Raw genomic sequence first — 15,654 nt, forward strand, 5'->3', positions numbered from 1 at the left:
CTCTGCTCCAGTCTGAAACTTTAGAGATTAAAAGTCAGTTGTTCTATGGCTACCCTGCGTGAGCTGTTTAACTGGACGTTTATGAAAAGACGTGGCAGGATATTAAACAATAGGACGGTAGTTTGAGGGATTAAAGCAGTCACTCTTTTTAGGAACAGGCTGAACGTAAGAAAACTTCCACTAAGAAGGAAAGAAAGATGTTGATAGAGTTGCAAGCATCTGACTGGCAAGGTGCAAGCACGGGGGCACAGTTTCGAAGAACAAGAGGAGGAACCCCATCAGGTCCATAAGATTTTCGAGGGTTAAGACCAACGAGGCCATGGAAAACATTATTGCATACGATCTTAATGGGTACCATGACATGGTTGGAGGATAGAGGAGAGGAAGGTACAAGCCCTGAACCATCCAAGCTTAGAGTTTTCAGCAAATGTTTTGAGCGAGGAGTTGAGTTTTATAGATAAACAAGATGGCAGTGGTGCCATCACGCTGAAATAAAGAAAAAAAAAAATTAAAGATATTAGATATATTTTTTGGGTAGGTGGCAGAAGCCACAAGGGGTATTATATCTAAAAAAAATTTGACATTTTCTATTGATGGAGGAGTTTTGGCTAGTTGGAGAGCAGACGTCATGACGTCAGAAATATGTCTAAAACAACAGCGAAAGTTTCACTAAAACCCTTAAATAACCATGACCTGATCACCAGTAAAGCCCCCATGATGGAACCCACACTGGCGATAATATATAAGGTTGTGAAGTGCTGAATATTTAAGAATATGCGTGTTGAGGATAGGTTCAAAAGCTTTTCGAGAGGCAGAAAGTCAAAGCAAGGAGAGGGGGAGTTTCAAGGATTAGGGCTGTCTTTCTTTAGGGACCCATGAGATGACAACGGTGCCATCATGCTGAAACAGAGGTGAGAAAGTTGAAGAAAAGTTGCTGGTTAACACTTCTGGGTACAATGACGTCACTTACGGTCACAAATGAATTCCATTATCATGGTGTTTTGGCTGACACACCAGCGATGGAGATTTAAACTCTGTTCCATAATCGCTATTGCCACATCACATCTCCAATGTTCACAGTAGCAATAACAGTTATATAATAACATAACAGAGCCTTACATTGTGAAGAGAAGCTTGATACCACTAGATTTGAGAGTCAGGGAGAGCGATGAGACTGTATGTGATTTGACCCCACGTGGCCTTGAGGCCAGCCACACACACGAAGCCTCTTTAAACAGTAACCTTTTGTATTCACCAGTGATGTATCGATACTAAATTTTAGAACTCTGCCGATGGGGATGCAGAGCCGGATATGCATTTCTCATAAAACACAGTTGCAGATAACATTACAGATGTTAAAATATCAAAATCTGCAGATGTGGATTTCTTTTATCACTATATTCGTTGTCGTTGCGGATGTTGAAAATTTTTACACATATAACATTAATATATAGTGCGTTGTATCTGCGACACAAAACTCCAAAGAGAGAGAGAGAGAGAGAGAGAGAGAGAGAGAGAGAGAGAGAGAGAGAGAGAGAGAGAGAGAGAGAGAGAGAGAGAGAGAGAGAGAGAGAGAGAGAGAGAGAGAGAGAGAGAGAGAGAGAGAGAGAACATAAGAACATAAGAAATAAGGGAAGCTGCAAGAAGCGACCAGGCTTACACGTGGCAGTCCCTGTATGAAACACTCCTACCTATTTCCATCTGTTATCCCCATCCATAAACTTGTCTAATCTTCTCTTAAAGCTCTCTAGTGTCCTAGCACTAACTACATGATTACTGAGTCCGTTCCACTCATCTACCACTCTATTTGAGAACCAATTTTTTCCTATCTCCTTCCTAAACCTAAATTTTTCAAGCTTGAACCCGTTATTTCTTGTTCTACCCTGGTTGCTGATCCTAAGAATTTTGCTTACATCTCCCTTGTTATAACCCTTATACCACTTAAAGACTTCTATCAGGTCCCCTCTTAACCTACGTCTCTCTAGAGAATGTAAATTTAACCGCTTCAACCTCGCTTCGTAAGGAATACTCCTCATCCCCTGTATCCTTTTAGTCATTCTCCTCTGTACTGATTCTAATAGACCTATATCTTTCCTGTAATGTGGGGACCAGAACTGCACAGCGTAGTCTAGATGAGGTCTGACCAGCGCCAAGTACAACTTTAATATTACTTCCGGCCTTCTACTTTTAACACTCCTAAAAATGAATCCTAGTACCCTATTTGCCTTGTTTCTGGCTTCTATGCATTGTTTCCCTAGACGGAGTTCAGAGCTAACTATAACTCCTAAATCTTTCTCGTACCCTGTACCTACCAGAGTTTGGGTGTTTAATGTGTACCTATTGTGTGGGTTTCCTCTACCTACGCTAAGCACTTTGCATTTATTGATATTAAATTGCATTTGCCATCTATCCGTCCATTCATTCATTCTATCTAAGTCTGTCTGCAAGGCGATGGCATCCGCTTCTGACCTAATTAATCTACCTATCTTTGTGTCATCCGCAAATTTACTAACATCGCTACTAATTCCACTATCCAAGTCATTGATATATATTAGAAATAATAATGGCCCTAATACTGATCCCTGTGGCACCCCACTAATGACATGACCCCACTCGGATTTCGAGCCGTTTATTAGCACTCTCTGTCGCCTGTTACCAAGCCATGACCCTATCCAACCTAACACCTTCCCATCTATCCCGTGCGCCCTAACCTTTCTCAGGAGCCTTTGATGGGGCACCTTGTCGAATGCTTTACTAAAGTCCAGATATAAGATATCATAACTATCACCATTATCTACTGCCTCGTACACCTTACTGTAAAAACTTAACAAGTTTGTCAGGCAAGACTTCCCCTTCGTGAAGCCATGCTGTGACTGATTTATCAAGTTATGTTTGTCTAAATGTTCCCTAATGTTCCTGGCTATTATTGACTCTAACATTTTACCTACAACTGAAGTTAAGCTGACAGGTCTATAATTAGACGCTAAAGTTTTATCCCCTTTCTTAAAGATGGGTACTACATTAGCCTGCCTCCACATTACTGGTACCTCACCCGACTCCAGTGATTTCCTAAAGACAGAAACTAACGGCTCACTAATAATCTTTTTACATTCCTTCAGTACTCTGGGATATATTTCATCAGGTCCTGGTGACTTGAACTTTTTTAGCCTATCTATCTCCTGCTCCACTATCTCCCTAGTTATGGAAATATCCGTCAGCTTCTCATACTCATCTGCTCTAAACACCTGTTCACTATCTGGCATATCCTGCATGTTTTCCTGAGTGAAGACAGTTAAAAAATAATCATTCAGAAGTTTACTAATCTCCTCCCCAGAACTAACCAACTCCCCATCTGCTGCCTTTAATGGACCTACAGTATCCTTATTTTTCGTCCTGTATACCTGATAAAATCCCTTGGGGTCCGTCTTCGCCTGGCTGGCTACCTTTAATTCATAATTGTCCTTAGCTTTCCTCGTTAACTTCCTGACTGATCTAATTCATTATACTGTGTCCTTAAAACTTCCTCACCTGCCCTTAATCTCTTATATATACTTCTCTTATGCCCTATATAATGCTTTAACCTAGCAGTCATCCATTTAGGGTCATTTTTTTGTGATCTTATTGTTTTATACGGGATATTTGCTAACTGACCTGTATGAACTTTATCTACGAAATATTTATACAATTCATCTACATTTACTTCACCTAATCCCCTCATCTCGTTCCCTACCCTCCTCATCCCTCCCTCATTAACTCGCCTCGACCTTACCTCTCTCATTTCAGCATGACCTGACATTCCAACATACTGACGCCTATCTCCCCCCTTCCTCTTTCCTCCTCCCTTCTGGAGCCTCACCTCACCTCCCTCATCCTGCCTTATCTCTCTGAACTCCGTCCCTGACCTGACCTCACCCTGCATCCTTTGCCAGTCCACTCCTTGGAGGTACTTTTTTAATTCTTCAAAATCTGCTCTCCTAAAGTCAGGTATTTTACTAGTGTTTTTATTTCTAACAGTTTCTTCCCATTCTAGATTGTACCTAATTTCCCTATGGTCACTGTTACCTAGCTGTCCTCCAACCTCTACCTGCGTGACTGCTTCCTCCCTGTTAGTAAGTAGTAGTAGCAGTAGTAGAAAAAGATATAATAATTATAAATAAATATAACAAAGAAGGAAAAGAAAGTATATTTTTAAGAATGCAGTAGTAGAAGACGTAACTGGAAAAGGAAAGTACAAGAGGCAAAGAGATGGAGGGAGTAGAAGTGGGAAGGGAGTGGATAGGGGAAAGAGAAAAAAAGAATAGGGGATGGAAAATGGAATATTAAGTCCTATTCCCTAGTACTTAGTCTCTCCCTCTAATTCTTCATTAGCTCTCCACACTTCCTGTTTATATATATATATATATATATATATATATATATATATATATATATATATATATATATATATATATATATATATATATATATATATATATATATATATATATATATATATATATATATATATATATATATATATATATATATATATATATATATATATAGGTGGAGGAGGCAGTAGACACCTGCCGAAACGATAAATACTCCCATTGAGGTCTAAAGCACTATTCAGGGGGTGCTGTGAACTTATCATTAAACCCAGCTGTGACCTCACTGAACGTTTCCCTTTGTGTCTCACAACACAAGGGGGCAGTCACAGCCTGCCCTCTAAAGACAACTCTCTTCCTCCATACAAAACTACAAGCACCTAATAACACACACACCCTTAACTCAAAAATTTTAAAATCATCATGGCGACTCCTACACCAGCCTCGGAGTCCCCATCCTGGGAGGGGACCATAAATGTCCCCAGGTCGGACTGCCTTTCTGTCGACGACCCTAAGTGTCTTGACAACCCCCTCAACTTTTTCTTCATTAACTTCTGCAACATTCGCGGTCTAAGATCTAATTTTCAATCTGTAGAACGCCACCTCTCCTCTTCTAAACCTCATCTTCTTTTCCTCACTGAAACTCAGGTGTCTGAGGCAACTGACAGTAGCCCCTTTTCTGTTCCCTCCTACTTTCTCTATCCTCATTTTCGATCCAAAGCTGGATGCTGCGTTTATGTGCGCAATGACTTAAACTGCTCTCGTGCCCACGCTCTTGAATCTTCCGAGTTTTCCACCATCTGGCTACGACTACAGAGTCACTCTCATACTAAATTTATCTGTGCTGTATACCTCTTAACTCCTCTGACTATAAGAAATTCTTTGACTACTTAACTTCCAAAGTGGAGCACATTCTGACCCTCTTCCCTTTTGCAGAGATCTCCATTCTTGGAGACTTCAATGTTCACCACCAGCTTTGGCTTTCCTCTCCCTTCACTGACCATCCTGGTGAACTAGCCTACAACTTTGCTATCCTCCATGACCTAGAGCAATTGGTGCAACACCCTACTCGTATTCCTGACCGTCTTGGAGTTACGCCCAACATTCTTGACCTTTTCCTGACCTCTAATCCTTCTGCTTATGCTGTCACCCTTTCTTCTCCGTTGGGCTCCTCCGATCACAATCTCATATCTTTATCTTATCCTATCACTCCAATCCCTCCTCAGGATCCCCTTAAGTGAAGGTGCCTCTGGCGTTTTGCCTCTGCTAGTTGGGGGGACCTGGAGGTATTTTGCTGATTTTCCTTAGAATGATTACTGCTTCCATGTCAGAGACCCGTCTTTGTGTGCTGAGCGCATAACAGAGGTGATAGTGTCTGGCAAGGAAGCATACATTCCTCACTCTTTTTCTCGTCCTAAACCTTCTAGACCTTGGTTTAACACAGCTTGTTCTCGTGCTATACATGATAGAGAGAGGTGGCCCACAAAAGGTACTTAAGCCTTTCATCACCAGAATCTCATGCACTTTATATTTCTGCCCGGAACCATGCCAAGTCTGTTCTCCAACTAGCCAAAAACTCCTTCATTAATAAAAAATGTCAAAACCTTTCAAGATCTAACTCCCCTCGTGATTTCTGGCATCTAGCCAAAAATATCTCCAATAACTTTGCTTCTTCTTCTTTCCCTCCTCTACTTCAACCAGATGGCACCACTGCTATCAAATCTATTTCTAAAGCTGAACTCTGTTCAAACCTTTGCTAAAAACTCTACCTTGGACGATTCTGGTCTTGTTCCTCCCTCTCCTCCACCCTCTGACTACTTCATGCCACCTATTAAAATTCTTCACAATGATGTTTTCCATGCCCTCGCTGGCCTAAACCCTCGGAAGGCTTATGGACCTGATGGGGTCCCTCTTATTGTTCTCCGAAACTGTGTCTCCGTGCCTGCACCTTGCCTAGTCAAACTCTTTCAGCTCTGTCTGTCAACATCTACCTTTCCTTCTTGCTGGAAGTTTGCCTACATTCAACCTGTTCCTAAAAAGAACGACCGTTCTAATCCCTCAAACTACCGTCCTATTGCTTTGATTTCCTGCCTATCTAAAGTTTTTGAATCTATCCTCAACAGGAAGATTCTTAAACATCTATCACTTCACAACCTTCTATCTGATCGCCAGTATGGGTTCCATCAAGGCCGCTCTACTGGTGATCTTCTGGCTTTCCTTACTGAGTCTTGGTCATCCTCTTTTTGAGATTTTGGTGAAACTTTTGCTGTTGCCTTCGACATATCAAAAGCTTTTGATAGAGTCTAGCACAAAGCTTTGATTTCAAAACTACCCTCCTACGGTTTCTATCCTTCTCTGTAACTTCATCTCAGGTCTCCTTTCTGACCGTTCTATTGCTGCTGTGGTAGACGGTCACTGTTCTTCTCCTAAATCTATTAACAGTGGTGTTCCTCAGGGTTCTGTCCTGTCACCCACTCTCTTATCATTCATTAATGATCTTCTAAACCAAACTTCTTATCCTATCCACTCCTACGCTGATGATACCACCCTGCACTTTTCCATGTCTTTTCATACACGTCCAACCCTTCAGGAGGTAAACATATCACGCAGGGAAGCCACAGAACGCCTGACTTCTGATCTTTCTAAAATTTCTGATTGGGGCAGAGCAAACTTGGTATTGTTCAATGCCTCAAAAACTCAATTCCTACATCTATCAACTCGACACAACCTTCCAGACAACTATCTCCTCTTCTTCAATGACACTCAACTGTCCCCCTCTTCTACACTGAACATCCTCGGTCTGTCCTTTACTTATAATCTGAACTGGAAACATCACATCTCATCTCTAGCTAAAACAGCTTCTATGAAGTTAGGTGTTCTGAGACGTCTCCGCCAGTTTTTCTCACCCCCCCAGCTGCTAACTCTGTACAAGGGCCTTATCCGTCCATGTATGGAGTATGCTTCAGATGTCTGGGGGGTTCCACTCATACTGCTCTTCTAAACAGGGTGGAATTAAAAGCTTTTCGTCTCATCAACTCTTCTCCTCTAACTGACTGTCTTCAGCCTCTCTCTCACCGCCGCAATGTTGCATATCTAGCTGTCTTCTACCGCTATTTTCATGCTAACTGCTCTTCTGATCTTGCTAACTGCATGCCTCCCCTCCTTCCGCGGCCTCGCTGCACAAGACTTTCTTCTTTCTCTCACCCCTATTCTGTCTACCTCTCTAACGCAAGAGTTAACCAGTATTCTCAATCATTCATCCCTTTCTCTGGTAAACTCTGGAACTCCCTGCCTGCTTCTGTATTTCCACCTTCCTATGACTTGAATTCCTTCAAGAGGGAGGTTTCAAGACACTTATCCATCAATTTTTGACCACTGCTTTGACCCTTTTATGGGACTGGCATTTCAGTGGGCATTTTTTTATAATAGATTTTTGTTGCCCTTGGCCAGTGTCCTTCCTACATAAAAAAAAAAAAAAAAAAAAATTTATTCTCTCTACTTTCTTCCCATACTCCGATCCTCTCCTTCACATTTACTTCCAGTTCCTTGTCCCATGTTCTCTCCTTTTCCCATTACGAATTTCCTTCCCGTTCCTTTCCTTTCCCACATTTTTTCGCCTTGTCTCAAACCTCCCTCCTTTTATTTATCCATGATACAGGGACGAGAGAGTGGTGCCTCGCTCTCTCCCCACACTCATTGTACAGCACACTGGTTCCCAACCTTTTACAAGTTCATGCACCTTCAAGGGAGCTTTTGAGGTATTCATGTACCGTAACACCTAGGATAATGGATTACAAAAAAATACATGAATATTTCACGTCTTTTTTTACATAGTTTCAAGACTGAAAAATACAAGTTAAAGTATTAGGTCTATTTTAATCATAAAAAAAATAGTCACCCCTTCCTAATCAATTGTTATATAAGTACTAAATGCACTATAAAGCAAAATGCCACAATTCAAACCAATGAGGCGCGAGTTGCGTCCAAGTGTAATATACTAATACAATACACAAATCTGTAATATTTCAATTTAAGTTTAAATTAATTTCTTACATGACAATTTCCTTCATAAAAAAATATTTTACTACTGTGCACTCTAATACATACTGGCCATGTCGTGTACATGCTAAATAACACACAATTTTGTTTCTAAAACATCTTTGCCTATGGGCACTCTTACATGCAATAGCCATGACATGTGCCCCTCAATGTACCCAATTATTTCCAAGTGTCCTTTGAAGTAAATCATGCGCCCTGGGGTGCACCATGCACTTAGTTTGACTATCACTGCCATAGCACTTATTCTCCATCATTCTTTACTCTCTCTCTCTCTCTCTCTCTCTCTCTCTCTCTCTCTCTCTCTCTCTCTCTCTCTCTCTCTCTCTCTCTCTCTCTCTCTCTCACTCTCACACCCTCTCGAGTAATTCTATTCTCCTTCTCAATCAGTTTCATTATATTTTGTCAGCCGTCAGGATTGTTTTAATTCACTCACTCTCACATTTCGTCTTTCGCTAACTTAATTTTGCGTTCTCTCTCACTCACGCTGTGTCTCAATAAGTCTCACTCTATCCCATCCTCATTCTCTATCTCACTCACACTCACACCTAAATCTTTCATTAATTTTCATAATCTAATTCACTCTAACTCTTCTTCGCGCTGACTCTCACACGCTTCTTCGAACTCATTTCTTCCTATCCACAGCCATTCTCTCTCTCTCTCTCTCTCTTTGTGTGTGTGTGTGTGTGTGTGTGTGTGTGTGTGTGTGTGTGTGTGTGTACGGGCATCCAATATTCCTTTGAATCAATTATCTTTTAATTTCTTATCCTCTGCCTTGTGTTCCTCCTCATCACTCCTGCCCGAGTCCTACTCTCATGCATGCTCTTCTTTGTCTTCATCATCTCTCTTGTACTGCATCACATTCTTCTGCAGATAATACTCATCTTGTCATCCGTGCTGACGTCAGTGCTAGCCTTCCTCCACACACTGGTGCCCAGTGCCACGGTGTCTCTCGCTGCCAACACCACTGACATCGCTAACATCACCGACCCGCTCAGCACCACCACCGCCGCTCCTGCCAACGCTACATCTTCACCCAAACTTGAAGTAGATCCTGAACTGCTCACTATCACTTTCTGGACTTATCTGGCTATACGCGTATCCCACGGGTAAGAGGAATCACGTTTATTTTAAAAGCCTCTCCGTATAGTCCTTTCTCTTTTCTTAATTATTTTTACTGGTAATGTGAATATTATAATTAATTACTTCTTCCTTCGGGTTTTATTGGAGGTTTGTTCTTCCTTTGTGTTCCTCATGAAAATCAAACACCGAATTAAGGGTACGAAGTTTGAGAAAAAAAAAAAGTTCCTTAATTATTTTTACTGATGTGAATATTATAATTAATTACTTCTTTTTACGGGTTTTATTGGAGATGTTTGAAAAAAAAAAAAAAAAAAAAAAAAAAAAAAAAAAAATATATATATATATATATATATATATATATATATATATATATATATATATATATATATATATATATATATATATATATATATATATATATATATATATATATATATAAACTCGTATATATATATATATATATATATATATATATATATATATATATATATATATATATATATATATATATATATATATATATATATATATGAAGTGAAGCATGAACTTGTACAAACAGCACTGTAAATGGGATACTCCCTCCTTCCCTCCCTCCCTAAAATCACGCCAATGCATTATGCTGTCTATACAGAGTGGCGTATTACTAAGAGCTTCTAAACTCGCCAAGGAAAGCACAATCAGTTGTCTAGCTTCATTCCGCTTTTGCCACTTCTCGGTCCGCACTGCAGCCAAGAAGACAGATATTTCCTCCAGAACTATTATAAAGCGTGACTTAGAATCTAACCCAATTGTGACAACAAGGAAAGTAAAAGAAAGTAACTCATACACCTTAGATGAATGTTACGTGAGAACCGTTGATAAGCGTATCGCAAAGCTGAGGTCCACCAGCTACGGCCCAGAGACGAATTCCCTTTTGCCCTTTAAGCAAAAGATATGGTCGCTTTAGCAGAAAACAGAAATATTGCGTGGGATCCTGACAACTAGCAAGGGACACTGTGCAGTGATGAATCCATCTTTACTGTCGCAAACAAGGGATGAAAATGTGTACCCGGCCTTGTAGCGACCCTCTTGACTCCTGCGACATTCAAACGACTAGCGAAACACTAGCAAGAAAATAACTGATTGTCCTCTGATTGGCGAGCACATAAGCTCCCACTACTACATCACTCTGTGTAGGTGACATTATGCACTGGCATGATTTTAGGTTCCTCTTAAGAAGCAAAGTTTAACAATGAATTAGTTGGTGTGGGCCAGCGGTGACTAATTAATTTTCAAACAGTGTAGTATAATTTCTTCTCCTCTTCCTCGTCGTGCAACCACAACAACAATAACAACTAATTCTACTACTGCCACCACCACTACAACTACTACTATTACCACCACTACAATTATTCTTTCTCCTCAGGGTGCTAAATACGGTATCCTTCACACTTTTCGATGCCGCTGTCATGGCAGAAGTACAGGAGAAAGGAACAGACTACGGGTTCCAGAGAGCGTGGGGAACCTTGGCAGCGGCCGTGGCATCCTTCCTCAGTGGTTACCTTGTGCAGGCGACTGGAGGATACAGGTGAGTAGAGTAGAGTAGAGTAGAGTAGAGTAGAGTAGAGTAGAGTAGAGAGAGAGAGAGAGAGAGAGAGAGAGAGAGAGAGAGAGAGAGAGAGAGAGAGAGAGAGAGAGAGAGAGAGAGAGAGAGAGAGAGAGAGAGAGAGAGAGAGAGAGAGAGAAACCACCTCTTCCCTCTTTTCCTTTTTTCTTGTGGATCACTTATAACCTCCTCCTCCTCTTCCTCCTCCTGCAGCATGATCTTCTACGTGTCGGCGGCGCTACAGTTGCTCTCCGCTGGTCTGATGTTATTCCTCAGCCTGGACTTCAAGCCGCCCGCCACCGCCCTCACGCGCCTCATCCTCCGGCTCTTCGCCAATGCCGAGGTCATTATGTTCTTCATCGCCATTCTCGCCGCGGGTAAGGACGCCCATCGTTCATCTCCATTAACTGATGCATACGCTCACTACTTCCTTCTCCTTCATTCCTTTCGCTACGTATTCTGAAATGCTTTGGAATCTTGCAAGGACCATTTTTAAAGGCAACAGAGGGAGTTGTTCATTGTCGTGGGTGATTTTCTTTAGTGATGGAGAACCCTTGTTAAAATTGTCACTAGAACCATGAAACACCCTTTAAAATCCTAATAGCTCCCACTAATGTCCGCTATAAGCAATCTATACAAGTTCTATGCTGATTAGTATTCACTGTTTCGATTCTTCGTTCACTTTTGTTTATGTATAGTATGTTCTGTTTTCTTTAATGTAAGAGTGATACCGGTAATGACCAACAAAAATTATACAAAAGGCTAACTGAGCTGCCAGTCCCCATGGAAAAATGGTCAAACGAATTATCTGAAATTAGGGAAGTATTTTAAGACCTCTATATTGAAAGTCATAGGAAGGAGAAATAAGAAGCAGGCAGGGAGTTCCAATTTACCAGTGGAAGGGATGATAGATTGTGAATACTGGTTTACTCTTGCATTATGGAGATGGACAGAGAAAAGTAGAAAGCGTTGTGCAGCAAGGCTGCGGGAAGAGGGGAGGCATGCAGTAAGCAAGATTAGAAAAGCAGTTAGCGTGAAAAAGGCGGTAGAAGACAGCAAGAGATGCAACATTGAGAGAGAGAGAGAGAGAGAGAGAGAGAGAGAGAGAGAGAGAGAGAGAGAGAGAGAGAGAGAGAGAGAGAGAGAGAGAGAGAGAGAGAGAGAGAGAGAGAGAGAGAGAGAGAGAGAAATTCATAAGACGAAATGTTTTTGATGATGTTCAGCAGAGCAGTATGGATGGAATCCCACATATATGTTAAGCATACAACATGCTTGGCAGATAAAGCCCCTGTACTGAGCTAGCAGCTGGAGTGAGAAAAACTGTCGGGAAGGACACATTTTATTCATAACATCCATTCCTGTTCATACTTATTTTTTTCTCTTTCGTTCACTTGTGTGCTGTATGGTGATCACTCATTACGAGTATGTATATGTGCTCATGTTCAAACATTCATGGCTTCGTTCTTTCTCACGCTCATTTATTTTTCTTCTCTTTAATGCTTAAGATCACCGAATTTCACATATTTTGATTTCCATCTCTTGTTTCACCTGTACTCATGTCATTCTCTTACATTCATGGGAGCATTCACTCGACTCAATTTCACTCAGCAATTTTTTGTTTTCCCCATCCGCAAAATTATTCAAGTTTACAGTTTATTTCGACTCGTATTTACATTTTACTTCTATCCACTTATCTTCATGACAAATAATACTCGAACATGTCTACAAACCTAACTCTAATACCCATCCTGACTACTCATATTTGTATTCAGTGTTACATATTCTAGTCACATCCGAACTCTTCATCATAATCTATGGTGGTGTAGTGGGAGTAGTAGTGGAAGAGTTGTGCAGGTCGCGGTGGTGGTGGTGGTGGTAGTAGCAGTACATATAGTAGCGTCCGAAGATTACACTAGGTTGCGATTTGTAGACTGAAAGGCCTTCCTCCTTCTCTTCCCCTTCTCCAGCTTTCTCCTACTCTTCCACCTCCATCTCTTCATATTGGTACCACTTATTACTCTTCGTTTTAATCTCTCCTTCCTCCTCGTCTTCGGACTGAAACATTTTTTCTCTCTGTCTGACTCAATTTTCTCTAAATATATTACTTTTTTTTTTAATCCTCTTCCTCTTCAGTTCCAATATTCATTGATTTCTTCCTCCTCCTGTTTTAAAATTTATTTCCTATTTGAAACTACCTTCTTAATTGCTTGGATTTTATTCCACATCCTTTACTTACTTTATTCCTCTTCGATTCTGTTTCAAAAGCCTTCATTTCTTTCCTTCTTTCTTCATTTGTACTTCTATCCTTAATTGCTTTTCTCGTCATCTCATCTTTATCTTCTTCGTTTATCATCATTCTCATCACCATCACCATCATCATTACTCTCACCAACAGGCATCATTCTTTAACCTTAATTGCTCTTAATTCCATCAAAACCCGCATAACAATTCTTAACACCACAAACTCTTCATCCCTTCCTCAGGAGTGTTCTTCGGGTTCCTGGAAACCTTCATGTACCGGTACATCTTTAGCCTGGGCGGCGATAACCGACTGTTGGGACTCACCGTGACAGTGGGGACGCCCTTCGAGTTCATTCTGAACCTCCTGGCTTCCTTCCTGGTGCCTTATACTGGCCACGCCTCCATCATTATGTTTGGCCTTCTGGGACACGCCATCAGACTGTTAGGTGAGGAGGAGGAGGAAGAAGAGGAGGAGGAGGTGGAGGAGGAGGAGGAGGAGGAGGAGGAGGAGGAGGAGGAGGAGGAGGAGGAGGAGGAGGAGGAGGAGGAGGAGGAGGAGGAGGAGGAGGAGGAGGAGGAGGAGGAGGAGGAAAGGTGACAACGGTGGAATGAAAGTGTTGTGAGAAGAAAGCGAATCGTTATAATAATAATAATAATAATAATAATAATAATAATAATAATAATAATAATAATGATAATAATAATAATAATAATAATAATATTATTATTATTATTGTTAGTATCATCATTATTATCATTGTAGAGGTACTAGTAGTAGTAGTAGTAGTAGTAGTAGTAGTAGTAGTAGTAATAGTAGTAGTAGTAGTAGCAGTAGTAGCAGTAGCAGCAGTAGCAGTAGTAGTAGTAGTAATAATAGTAGCAGCTTGAGCCTTTCATCACCAAAATCTCATGCACTTTATATTTCTGCCCGGAACCATGCCAAGTCTATTCTCCAACTATCCAAAAACTCCTTCATTGATAAAAAGTGTCAAAATCATTCAAGATCTAACTCTCCTCGCGGCTTCTGGCATCTAGCCAAAAACATTTCCAATAACTTTGCTTCTTCTTTCCCTTCTTTATTTCAACCAGATGGTACCACTGCTATCACATCTGTCTCTTAAGTTGAACTCTTAACTCAAACTTTTACTGAAAGCTCTACTTTGGACGATTCAGGGCTTGTTCCTCCTTCTCCTCCTCCCTCTGACTACTTCATGTTACCTATTAAAATTCTAAGCATTGATGTTTTCCATGCCCTCGCTGGCCTGGAGGAGAGGAAAAATCGTACTTGCAGCAGCAAGTGACAAAAACAACAAGAGCAATAACAACAACAAAGATGACGACAATAACAACAATGACAACAACAGCAACAGTAATAACATCAACAACAACAATAACGATAAAAACAACAACATCTACAACAACAGCAACAACAACAGTAGCAGAGTGGGCAAAATCATAATCTTAACGGGAAAAAAAAATTTTTTCTTGTGTTCCTTCTCTGTTCCTCCTGGCGGTGGTGCCTGACGATCTCCTCGCCTCCAGGGTTCAGCTACTTGGAGAACCCTTGGTGGGTGCTGGGGCTGGAGGTCCTCGAGTCAATAAGCAACGGCCTGATATCCACCGTGGGCATCATGTACTGCACCGTTCTCTTCTCCCTGGAGTCCATCGCTTCCTTCAGAGGGATCTTCGTCGTTGTATACTACGGCGTGGGTAAGTGTTCCTGCCCTTTCTACTGCTGTCGCGATTTTCTGTCTATGCCTTTAATTTCTTTATGACATATTCTTCTGTGTAGGTCTTCCTCCTTCTCCTGTTCATATTTACATTCAGAGAGGATATTCATCGACATCACATGCTGTGTGTGCAGTTTTCTGTTCTTCATTCAGTTATTTCCGTTCAATTTACAGTTACATACAGCCTATAAGTAATTATTTTTCTTCTATAACAAATATTTTCCTTCTACTGTTTTTTCTGACATTTTCATTCTACTCATGCAATTTGATTTTGAGGGAGTCTTTTTCGCGGTCCAGTTTGTGTAAAAATATATTCACCTCATCCTCCTCCCACTCCTTGTACTGTCATTGATGATGTTTTCGTTCTTACTGTAATCCTCCCCCTCTCATTATTATTGTTCTATATACACGGTTCCATTCCCAATGGATCTTCTTCCTCTACATCTATGGCACTAATTTTCTTGCTGGCAGTGGGGTTGTAATTATGGACTGCATTCTGACACGTTTCTGGTTCTCATTAGGACGATTTTCGAGGACCAGACATGCTTGGTCAGGTTTACGTGCGTGCGTGTGTGTGTGTGTGTGTGTGTGT

General features: G+C 40.9%; 1 protein-coding gene across 1 annotated transcript in view; it reads left to right on the top strand.

Annotated features, from left to right (window-relative positions):
• Window positions 1–15,654, top strand: part of LOC135113523 (uncharacterized) — a 37,980-nt gene that overhangs the window by 14,206 nt on the left and 8,120 nt on the right. Inside the window, exons 5-9 of the mRNA XM_064028772.1 lie at window positions 9,297–9,532; window positions 10,912–11,073; window positions 11,305–11,468; window positions 13,575–13,778; window positions 14,875–15,042. Of these exons, the coding sequence (XP_063884842.1) occupies window positions 9,297–9,532; window positions 10,912–11,073; window positions 11,305–11,468; window positions 13,575–13,778; window positions 14,875–15,042 (934 nt within the window). The remainder of the gene's footprint in view (window positions 1–9,296; window positions 9,533–10,911; window positions 11,074–11,304; window positions 11,469–13,574; window positions 13,779–14,874; window positions 15,043–15,654) is intronic.

Source organism: Scylla paramamosain, chromosome 2 (assembly GCF_035594125.1).
Source record: "Scylla paramamosain isolate STU-SP2022 chromosome 2, ASM3559412v1, whole genome shotgun sequence".
Taxonomy (NCBI): domain Eukaryota; kingdom Metazoa; phylum Arthropoda; class Malacostraca; order Decapoda; family Portunidae; genus Scylla; species Scylla paramamosain.